We start from the raw sequence: 12,047 nt of genomic DNA, 5'->3' as shown, positions 1-12,047 counted from the left end.
CATTACATGTTCTGTTGCATGGGTGAAAATGGATGATATGCCAATCAAAGCATCGTTTTAAAAGAATCCTAAAGATCTTAGATCCAGTCCATGATGAAATTTCAACTTGGGCACTGTAGTTGGAGATGATTTGTAACTTCAACTGAATCAACGCGGTTGCTGTTGTCTTATCATCGCCACCACACTCAGTTCACTGATTTCCAAGCTTTCATCGTGCACCTTAACTCGACCTTCACAAGTACTTTCTCGTTTGCATGAAACAATTGTTCAAAAGAGTGCTTTTAAATGAGTCCTTTCACTCTCTTCTTGAACAGATGAATCAGATGAAAAGTACGGAATGAAGAAAAGTGGAAAGGACGAGTCTTACATCTTGACGGTATCGGACTTAGAATACAGTGATGCTGGATATTATTACTGTTGTCTTTCATCCAACTGCTCATCAAGTCATTCCAACAGAGATAACTGCCAGCGTTTCACTCTTGTCGTTAGTGGACAAAGGTAATTACCGTACCATGGTTCAAATGCTTGCTGAATTTACCCGTGGGTGACAAGGGTGTGAAAGGGTCCTTTGGTCAATGTCAGTTATCGCTGACCGCAACCAGTTTGCTATAAGGCCACACAGAAAAATGATTGAAGAAAGATAAAACCACCTCCTGGCAGCAGACGTGTTGATTTTCCTCTAATTCAACACTAATCGTATATCAGTAACTAGCAAGTGCAATGAAGTGATTCCATTTTTCTTTGTACGTTTGTGTAACTATACCGAACAAACCGCATCCAGCTGACTCAACGATTCTTTTCTGTCCTTATATCAAGAGGGTGGGAAACCAACTTCACAATGCAAAAGAAGGAAAAAAATCATTGCACCCTTAAGCAACTGGGATCAAGCCGGTTTTGTTTTTTTAGCAAAATTATAGAGGGATTCTCTGTCCATTAACCAGTCTGGGAGAATATTTAAAACACTGGAATAAAAATAATTCTTTTAGGTACTTCCTTGAACTAAAATATTTGTTTTTAACCGCAGATCAACTCGTCAAATATGCGACAGCTGTGTGCTGGTGATGCTATTTCTAAGGTAGGTGTTTCAATCCCCATTCCCGGCCCTATTATATTTTGCACGCGGTTTAATTACTTGGCTCTTAAACCGGAAATTGGAGGCAGTGGCCTTTCACTGTTTAGCGAGAATCTTCAGTAGTGGCTAAAGAGTAATCAAGATACTAGAAGGACTGAATTTGCCACTCGATGAACCGTCGAGCTTCTTTTTGATTAAACGGCGGCCATATTTGTGTCCCGACCCAATCCTCTTGGAATTGACCCACATTATTATGCAAACGTTTTCTTTTGTTTTCGTTGAAAAACATGGCTGTTGATCGCGTGAGTGAAAACCAACAATAGTCTCCTCCGCAGCCGTTCTTTGTGTGGTCACGCAACGCTCCTCCCAAACATGTTTGTGTGGGGAGGAGCGTTGCGTGACCGCACAAAGAACGCCTGCGAAGGAGAGACTACAGCTATAGAGGGTGTACGACGTGAACCAGAAAAATGACTTCACAGGAATAAAGGATAGATTGTGATCTTGATCGTGATCGTTATCGCGATCGTGATGGTTAATTTTATTGTCTTTAGCATCATTGAACCTATGTACAATTGTTTACGGGCTTAAGGCTTACTCACTTATTGCCTTTATCCACCTCTCATTCTGATGTACCACTTCAATCGTTCACATTTAAAGTTATTGAGCGATGTCGACAGGCACTTTCCAACAGGGTGCTAATTAAGGTCATCAAAGATGCTTAGCCCTGTACATTTGCATCAGCATTGATAAAACTATTAGCCTGGCTGGATCAATCACAATATTTTTTTTCTCACAATTGACTCACTTTTATAAAGCACTGCCTCAAACAATTCATTGCCAATTTAAATCCTTTCTTTTTCTCTTCGTTCCTGATCGCTGCCCTCACTTAATTCCGTATTCGTTTCATCCAGCCGCCAAGACATCCAGTTACTATCGGAATATTCTCAACTTTGAATCCAAGTCTTCCTTCCCGTATTTTGAACGCCACAAAGATTGTATTTTTTTGCCGTTCGATTTTCCTCCACATTCGCCTCATTCGAAAATGTTCCATCAATCAGCTGTGACATCTTACTTCATTTGCCTCTATCATCAGTTCTGGTCGTCATCCCTGTCTAACAGATCTTTATCTCTCGGTCACTGACCCTCCCTCTGTTTGCATTGTGACGTGCCTGACAGAACTTTTTTTCTATTTTTCCCATTTCTTTTTCTTCTTTTTCTATCACATTTCTAAAATTTCAATTTTGTTTCATTTTTTTTCCAACTGAGTGTTCCTTTTCGTCCACCAAAACTTTAGCATTCCATTGTGTTAAACATGTGATCTTTTAGTGGCTTTTTTAGTTGCTTTCTTTAAGCTAAGAATTAGATTAATTAATATGAAACGGATAAATGAAGACACACGGATTTACGATGGCTAGTCATTTATGAGTTATATATACAGGCCGTGAGGGAGGTGCGGTGGCCTCATGGTTAGTGTGCTCGATTCCGGATGGAGTGGTCCGTGTTCGGGTCCTGGCCGCGGTCACTGTGTTGTGTTCTTGGGCAAGACTCTTTACTCTCGTGGTCCCCTCTTCACCCAGGTGTATAAAAGGGTACGAGCGAATTTAATGCTGGGGTTAACCCTACGATGGACTGGCATCCCATACAGCCCTCTAGGTTCGTAACAGACTTTGCCCATGTGCAGGCTGTAGTGCCTGTTATGTTGGTGAAACCAACAGACACTTCGCCTCTCGCATCCGTGAACATATCTCCTCTGACAAACATTTCCACATCTTTAAACACCTGACAAGTTCTGAAAATTGTCGCTCTCTTTGTTCACAAGATTGTTTCAAAATTCTCGACTCTGTGTCCACAAACGTCCAATTAAAAATCAAGGAAGCCATGCACATCCTTTGGGAGCAGTCGTCCTTAAATTCTCAGGTCAAACATCTTAATTTATCCCTTCCGTACTATTAATCTCCTTCTTAGCTTAAATAGTTTCACTTTTTTTGTTTCGCGTCTTCACCCTTAATTATTCTCGTTAATATCTGACTTTGTTATACTACTTATTGCATATTTCATTTTATTTCTTAATGTACAACTGACGATGGATCATGTCTCATCCGAAACATGTATTGTTTTTATTAAAAAATGAACTTCAAAAATATTGGGTGGTTCATCAAAGCAATATCCTATTTCATGCTGCTACGAAGCCTTAATATCATGATTGTGATGATGATAATGATTATTATCATTATTATAGATCCGCAAAATCCGTCTTTTCCGTTTGCAATATAAGAGTTGTATTGAAGCTTATTTCCTTGAAATCCGCCAAATACATGAAATCCGATGTTTAACCCTATGAAAGTTGACGATGCGCGATTGGTATCATTCTTGTGGTGGTGGTGGTGGTGGTGGTGGTGGTGGTGGTAGTAGTAGTAGTAGTAGTAGTGGGAGCAGGGAGTGGGGTAGGAAGTAGAGGAAGAGGAAGAGGAGGAGAAGGAGTAGGAGGAGGAGAAGAACGAGGAGGAGGAGGAGGAGGAGTAGTAGTAGGAGGAGGAGAAGGAGGAGGAGGAGAAGGAATAGGAGGAGGTGGAGGAGAGGGAGTAGGAGTAGTAGAAGGAGGAGAGGGAGAAGGAGTAGTACTAGTAGTAGTAGGAGGAGGACGAAAAGGAGGAGGAGTGGTAGTAGTAGTAGGAGGAGGAAGAGGAGAAGGAGGAGGAGGAGAGGGAGTAGTAGTAGGACGAAGAGGAGGAGGAGAGGGAGTAGGAGTAGTAGAAGGAGGAGAGGGAGAAGGAGTAGTAGTAGTAGGAGGAGGACAAAAAGGAGAAGGAGGAGTAGTAGTAGGAGGAAGAGGAGAAGGAGGAGGAGAGGGAGTAGGAGTAGGAAGCGGAGGAAAGGGAGTAGGTGGAGGAGGAGGAGAAGGAGGAGGAGGAGAGGGAGTAGGATGAGGAGGAGTAGAAGTAGTAGGAAGAGGAGGAGGAAGAGAAGGAGTAGTAGGAGTAAGAAGGAGAAGGAGTAGAAGGTGGAGCTGGAAGAGGAGGGGGAGTAGGAGGAGGAGGAGAGGAGGAGGAGGAGGAGGAGTAGCAGTACTGGTAGTGGTAGTAGTGTATCAGTATTTTGTCTTTCTATTTGTATTTTAGCCAGACTAATTTAATTTCCTTTTGTTTCCTAACAGCACGACTTTGATCTCCGCAAGGAACAAGCTGTGACCTCGAAAAACAGAAAGCAGAGATTTACTGTCGTTGGGTCGAGTGCAAGTTTATTTTTAAATGCAAACGTATTTACTGTTAGACAGAAAATTAATATATTCGCTTGAGAGGAATTTCAACAGCTTTATCAGTTACGCACTTGTAATCTTTGCCCATAACGTCCATAACCTGTTGGGTTAAATCTGGGGAATACGTTATTGTGCCACAGTATTGCGTTATAGTGACAAAATTAGCACAGACCGTTAGTGGATGTTTAAGTTATAAGCATATTTTAAAAAGGAGAAGTGCAGTTGTCTACTACACCAACGACTAAACCCCTGAGTTAGTAAGGTTTTGATTTCATTTCAAGAAAAGGACAACTGTATGTATAAGGTGTCAGATGGTTGCAAAACAAAAGATATTTAGAGTTTAAAGGCAATATTTGGGGTTGTTGCATTCGTTTTTGTTTTTTCATAGCTTTTTATTGTTTATAACCTGCTGGGTTAAATCTGGGGAATACGTTATTTTGACGGTAATGTGTGATAGTGACAAAATACTTAGTGTAATATTTTATAGGCCTAAAGATTAATGATATAAACGCTATTTTGAAAAGGAGAAACAGTCACTGTGGTGTTGATTATTCTTTGTTTCGGTTGGCACAATTAATTTAATCCACGATTACTGAACTAGACAATGAAGGTTTGATTTCAATTCAGGAAAGGCACAACATCACGAAAAAGTCTGATGCGGAACGTGTTAGATTCATGGAGGTAATCCGAGCCTTTCCATACTTGTCATTAATTACGTTCATATACATGAAGGCTTAAATACTTCAAGGCCGAGACTAATAGCAAGGACTTTATCCTTCAAAATTGCAATTACCTTCTTAAACTATTAGGAAAGTGAGACTCAAACAGTGTTTTGGTATGGCGGGATATCCTATCTTTCATCTAAAGATGCAGGATAATACGTTTCCAGGACTTCTAATTTGTTGGAGTGGGGGCATGCCCCCAGATTCCCTCTAGAACCGAAAACAAGGCCCTAGAGGGCCCTACTAAGCACATGCGTCCTCTACTTTCAACAGTTCCGAATACAATGCTTATATATGAGTGGCACTAATTTTTAAGATTCTTTGCTTTGATGTCAGTGAGTTTGATCCCCTTAGTTATTGACTTGATAACACAACCAAGCAAAAAAGCATTTGAGTTGGTATAAGTACCAACGTTGCTTCGCGTACAGCAAAACCTAACCGTTGAAATAGGCATTTTGTTCACAGTCTGGCAAGTGCCCTTGCTGGCTAAGCACTGTATAGACACGTTAAAGAAGTTTAGTAAATAATCTAGGTGCACTCTCAAAAGCCTTTGGCAAAGAGGTGTCCCGAAATAGTTTGCCTTGCCACACGAATTTCAGGTATTTGTGTCGTTTTTTTAGCAACTTCCAATCAGAGGCAAAGTTTTCCAGCCTTCCTACTTCAATGGTTTGTGATATTATTCATACATTCATCCATACCTAATTGGGGGCCGGAGTCTGTTTTACACGTATACGTAGCTTCATCATTTCGTCAGTTATTTCTCTGTGCCAGCCAGCCCCGCGGGCACTTGGTTCTTTTGGATGGTTTGATAGGGGGACTTTGGCCTGTTTGGCTTAGTACTTCTGTTGATTTTATTTCCAGAATATTTGTTTCTCTATGTTGATGTCACCTGTAACGTCTGCGCAAGCGGGATTTGTTGCTGGTTGCAACTTTTTTTCGAACTCGATGAGCGTCTTCCATCTCTTTCGGCTGTTGTGATAACATATTTACTGGGATAGTGCTTGGGCCACAATCACGGACAAATGTGTTGAGGCAATTTACCAAAACTAACGCTTTCGAAATAACAGTAGTATTTTGAATTTGAAGGAAAACAATTTTTTCATCGGTAGTCACCCCCCCCCCCCTCTACCCAAATGTTGCAAAACAATTGTAAAGATACCCAATGTATATGTTCGTGTATGTTTACTTGTTTCCAATGTTGAAAAAGGGGGAAGGGGAGGCTACCTTTCACGAGGGGAGAGAGGAGAATTTACACCAAAGGAAAAAAGGTTGGTAGTTTTCATGTATCAACAACTAGTATCTATAAAAAAAATGCGAACAAAAACTTTTCTTAAAGCAGGATGTTAAGCCCAAAGAAATGAAGCCGAGTATTGTAAGTCAGCATTGCGTTGTTTTGAAATTTGTATGTGATCTGTTTGATGCAGATTACGTCGGTTATACAACCCGACACCTTCATCAACGCATTGCTGAACTCAAGTATTCAGCTATTGGTAGGTAAAAAGTGCCACGGGAAACTTGACGGTCTCGTTTACGAAATGCTATTTATGAAATAAATGAGGCCTAGCCTTGACACTAAGAGTGACTCCACCAATGCTAACTTTTTGTTTAGCTTGTAGCATATTTTTATGCTAACTTTTTTCTTAATTAATGAACTATTGTTTTTTCTTTTTTTTTTGTGTGTGTATTTATAGAATATTCATACTGTCTTTTTTTTACTTGATAACGACGTTCGAGGTCGTCAAAACGTCGTGTATATTTTAACCGTGTATTTTGTAACTGTTTTTACAAAATTTCTTAAATGTTATTAAGAAAAGTTTTTCCGGAAGTTGACTAGCAATAGAGTTATTTTTATAGAATTATGACATAAGAGTTAGAGTTAAGTTTCCAAAATCCGGAATTCAAGATTTTGGAAGGCCTAAATCCTGAATTCAGAAATACAGTATCCTAAACTATCCTAAAAGCTAACTTTAAGCCTAAGGTTAGCTTTTAGGAATGTTGGCTGAGGATTTTGGAAACTTAACTCTAACTCTACGACATAACTATTTTTTTGCAGAATATTGTGCCTTTAGTTCACCCAAATATGTAGATATTAACTTTTGACGTCATTCGTCATCAACCGACTTTTCCACAATATTGATTTTAGGTCTTGCTGTTTCCAGGCTCCAAAGCAATGACGCAGGGGTACAAGACCTCCTAGTCCGAGAGTACTTATGAAATTTTTTTTTGGTCTTTTTTTTTCAATCCGATCAACCGACCCAATATCAGGAAATGCATTCGACGGTAAACGAACAAAAAAGGGGGCGGGGGAGGGGGGTGGCCCAATTCAAAGCAAGTACAGTTTTTCCAGCCGACAAAACAGCAGAATCAAGACAAAGCAAAAAGTATGGTTTCTGGGTATCAACGGTAATGCATGCCTTGCGTGTCAAGCGACAACCTTAGAAACCAAGCGCGAGCCACTCAACATGTCACCACTGCCAGAGGAACCCTGGCATCAGATTATTGCTGATTTTAAGGAATTGTCGGATGTAGGACACCTACCCTATTGTGGAGTTCATACCTTCAGTGTCTGCACCGGTTATCATGCCACGTCTCCACAAGATATTCGTAGATTTTGGCGTACCAGCTCAAGTGCGTACCGACAACGGCCCACCGTTCAACGAGAAGGCGCTTAAGTCCTTTGCCAAGAACTCGGGATTTGACCACCGAAAGATAACCCTCAAATGGCCTAAAGCGAACGGAGGAGTAGTACGGTTCATGCGCACAATCAAGAAGACGATTGAAGCGGCTATTGTGGAGCACCGCCCCTGGAAACACGAGTTACACAATATGCTCCGTAACTACAGAGTGATCCCACATTCTTCAACAGGCAAGCCACCAGCCACCGTGTTATTCAAGAGACCAAAGCGTATCAAAGTGACTTCCCAATGTGACCAGTCGTTCAGGAGACCCAGCATCCATTAACCACCGTGACCAGCTGCCTAAGGCAAAGATGAAAACGTATGCTGACCGTAGTGTGTACGTGAATCCGAGCAATATCGCAACCGGGGACAAGGTCCTCGTCAGGCGTAACTCCTCGCGCAGCATCTCCGGAACCCCCTATAACCCCAAACCTGGCATGAACGGCAAGGGCACGATGGTTACTGCTGCGAGCGAAGGGAGGAAGATTACCAGAAACTCATCCTTTTTTAAGAAGTTGCAGGCCGACGTCCAAGTTACAGCTCGCGAGCCTGATGACGGCATCCTAGCCCACTCATTACCACGTAGTCATGTCAGTGAGAGTGCTGAACCTCGCCGCTATCCGCAGCGGAACCGACGGCCCCCAGCTCAAAGACTATCTTTAGAACAACAATAAAAGCAAGGTGACACATGTGTTTGCCACACCGGGTTGGTGTTAGCGTGTGTCACCTTGCTCTTATTGTTACTATTTTGAGGAACTCTTTAATCCTAATGAGAGACAATTTTATTTATTTTATTTTCTCACAGTAGTGTTCAGTTCATGCCAAAAATCGTCGCATTTACACGGCTCTGCAACCTCAAAATCCTGCTCGATTATCAAGCTTCGCTCAGGTTTTTGCCATCGCCATATGATTGGGACAGAAGTGGTCGATCATTGGAATTTGATCAAAATCAAATTAACCAGTCAAAAGGCTCAGATTCCCCCCAAGAGGGACAAAATTATAAATCTGCGCTTTTCCTGGCATCAACTCCGTTCACAGCATCAGTAAGTGGAGTAATAAGTGGCTACTCGAGGGACATTTCGATAAGGACATCGCTAACTGGGTTGTTAACGACAAACCTAAAACGTGCAAAGCCTTCGGCACAATTAAGACACATAAAGAAGGGAACCCCTCACGGTTAATTACATCTTGTTGCGGGACAGCTATTGAAAATCTTTCAGCCCTTACAGAATACTATCTCAAACCATTAGCTCAAAAGTTGCCCTCTTATGTCAAAGATACAACTCATTTATTGCAAAAAATCGAAGATCTAAATAAGGATGGGCCATTCCCCAAAGGTACTCTTCTCGTTTCTTGGGACGTTGTCTCGATGTTTCCAAACATCGATAACAACTTGGGAATTAAAGCTGTTACCGATGCTCTCAATTCGCGTGAAATTCAGGTCCCACCCACTCCATGTATTGTTGAAGCTGTCAAGATCTGTCTTGAACACAACAATTCCAACTTTCAGGGCAACCATTTCTTACAAATTCATGGAACTGCTATGGGCCCGAAAAATGCTTGTAGTTACGCTGATTTAGCAATGGGAGTTATTGACCAAAAGGCTAAGTCCGGTACAATCAAACCCAGATTATGGTGGCGGTATAGAGACGACATTTTCGATCTATGGACGCAAGGTGTCACTAAACTTAATGATTTCACTGATTTCATTAATGCTTTATATCCCACCGTAAAATTTACTGTAGTATCATCTGAAACCTCTCTCAACGTTTCAGATCTCACACTTTCATTGGTTGACGGGTATATTCAAGCGGATGTATATTCAAAACCTACTGACCATCGTATGTACTTATTACGTAATAGTGCTCACCCAAGGCATTGTACTAAGGCAATCCCATTTGGAGTTGCCACCTGGATTCGCAGAAACTGTTCAACCATTGAAAAATTTGACCAACGTAGTGATGAATACCAGACATATCTCGTTGAGAAAGGTTATAATCCATCGGAAGTCAATTAGCAATTTTTAAGGGCAAAAGATCCACCCAGGGAGGACTTACTCGCCTCGAAACCGAAAGACAAAAAAATCGTCTTTCCTCTTGTAGTCGACTATAACCCTCATCTACCAAACATCAGCAAAATCATCAAATCATTTAGTCATCTTATTTATGAATCGCCATTGCTATCCCAGATTTTCCCAAAGGGGTCAATTATTCCTTCTTATCGAAGACCCAAAAACATAAAAGAGATTCTAGCAAGGCCTAAAAAAACCCATTACAGCAATGATACTCCCGTAGGATGCTTTAAATGTAAGAACAAATGTGATCTATGCAAACATTATCTTGTTGAAAATAAGATCTTTCACAGCGCCTGTACAGGCCGTTTTTACTCCATTAGACAGGATGTACATTGTAGGTCGAAGAATGTCATCTATTTAGTCACCTGTAAAACATGCAAGATTCAATACGTAGGTTCAACATCGAATGAATTCAGGGTCAGATTTCGGAATCACAAATCGCCTATGTTGACCAACAAGGCTACGTGTGAATTGGCCGTCCATTTCAACAGAAAAGAACATCACATGTCTGACTTTGAGTTCATTGTTATTGAAAAAATTGTTAATGACCCTACTGATGATATGGACAAGGTTTTACTCACAAGAGAGGCCTTTTGGTGCGCACAGTTATGCACCCTCCAACCTTAAGGCTTGAACAAAAAATCCGAGTTTAATTCCAAAAATAGAATAAGGTTTAATTAATCATTCACTGGAGTAATTGTGCAACCAGTTGGGCTTTTTTTCAGTTACGCTGTGCAGATCGGCATTCTTACAGGCCCTGTTCAGAGATTCTATTACTTTTTAGAGCCCCTGGGCGGGGTTCTGTTGTTTTTAATACTGGCGTGGTTCTAGAGGCTTTCTCTTGGGATCTTGTTTTGCGCTCATCATATGGCCACCTGATTGCATGATTTACAAAGTCCTGTTGTTTATTTTAAATTATTAGTTTCGATGTCTGGTGATTAACGCCTTTTTCGGAATAGAGCTAACTATTTCTTATCTCACGTATTGTCCATTTAATGAATTCCAACCGCACATATTACGTGACATATTATTGTGATTTTTTATAATTTTTTTGTAATTTTAAACATTTTACACCTTTTGGTTCATGGTTTTGTATAAATAGCGCAAGTTCAGTTGTACCAGGTATTTTTAGTTTTTAGTTTTTTAGCGTGTACTGAAGAAGCCCGAAGGGCGAAACGTTTACACGAGATTAAAATATACTAGACCTGTGAGAAGTTCGCCAGCTCTTTGGCATTACAAAGCTTTTGCTTTCATGTCCAAATTGAGCACTCTACTGGGATGAGTCATTGCCACTAGCAATTGCGCATGCTCACTAGCTCGCTAGTTTGAGCATTCTGGCATGGCTTAGATGTACCACATGTGTGGGACATTTGGGGTGGTTTTATAAGCTTAACCTCCATCTCAGACATCAGCACTGCACTGATGAGGCCTAAAAGACAGAAACAGTACTGTCCGCAGTTAGATATATATATATATATATATATATATATATATATAGAAAGTTACAGGAAACTCAACACTGGACAACTTCTGGGGAAAACTGTAATTGCCCTGAGCGGGATTTGAACCCACGTCCCCCTGATCACTAGTCGGGTGTGATGACCACTACACTATCAGGACAACCATGCTGGCAACATGGCTGATTGATCACTTAGTGTGTGGCATTTACGTGGGACTCCCTAATGGGCCAGTTTTCCTATGTGATAACGCTGGATCAACATGTGATTCACAGGCGGACAAGGGTAATTAATTTAAAGAGTCAGTTAAGTAGATCCCTTGAGCCAACAACGTATCACCCCCAGGAGGATCGCAAATGGATTCACAGTCCAAGTTGAGGAGAAATTGAGAGAAATTGAGTGGTCATCACACCCGACTAGTGATCAGGGGGACGTGGGTTCAAATCCCGCTCAGGGCAATTACAGTTTTCCCCAGAAGTTGTCCAGTGTTGAGTTTCCTGTAACTTTCTCTCAATTTCTCCTCAACTTGGACTGTGAATCCATTTGCGATCCTCCTGGGGGTGATACGTTGTTGGCTCAAGGGATCTACTTAACTGACTCTTTAAATTAATTACCCTTGTCCGCCTGTGAATCACATGTTGATCCAGCGTTATCACATAGGAAAACTGGCCCATTAGGGAGTCCCACGTAAATGCCACACACTAAGTGATCAATCAGCCATGTTGCCAGCATGGTTGTCCTGATAGTGTAGTGGTCATCACACCCGACTAGTGATCAGGGGGACGTGG

The 12,047-nt window shown here is 41.3% G+C and overlaps 1 protein-coding gene and 2 non-coding genes across 3 annotated transcripts in view; 2 read left to right on the top strand and 1 right to left on the bottom strand.

Annotated features, from left to right (window-relative positions):
* Nucleotides 1-4,851, top strand: part of LOC138042063 (neural cell adhesion molecule 2-like) — a 42,044-nt gene extending 37,193 nt beyond the window's left edge. Inside the window, exons 6-8 of the mRNA XM_068887804.1 lie at nt 315-498; nt 1,025-1,075; nt 4,227-4,851. Coding sequence (XP_068743905.1) covers nt 315-498; nt 1,025-1,075; nt 4,227-4,260 — 269 coding nt within the window. The 3' untranslated portion in view covers nt 4,261-4,851. The remainder of the gene's footprint in view (nt 1-314; nt 499-1,024; nt 1,076-4,226) is intronic.
* Nucleotides 4,852-11,349: 6,498 nt separating this feature from the next.
* Trnat-agu (transfer RNA threonine (anticodon AGU)) lies at nt 11,350-11,422 on the bottom strand. Its single transcript has one exon. It is a non-coding gene; the product is annotated as a tRNA-Thr (tRNA).
* A 573-nt stretch (nt 11,423-11,995) lies between these two features.
* Trnat-agu (transfer RNA threonine (anticodon AGU)) overlaps nt 11,996-12,047 on the top strand; it is a 73-nt gene continuing 21 nt past the window's right edge. Inside the window, exon 1 of the tRNA in view lies at nt 11,996-12,047. This exon is cut by the window's right edge and continues 21 nt beyond it. This is a non-coding gene — a tRNA (tRNA-Thr).

This window comes from Montipora capricornis, chromosome 3 (assembly GCF_036669925.1).
Source record: "Montipora capricornis isolate CH-2021 chromosome 3, ASM3666992v2, whole genome shotgun sequence".
In the NCBI taxonomy this organism is placed as follows: Eukaryota; Metazoa; Cnidaria; class Anthozoa; order Scleractinia; family Acroporidae; genus Montipora; species Montipora capricornis.
Note: the sequence above shows the minus strand (reverse complement) of the source record. Positions and strands in the feature narration are given on the sequence as shown.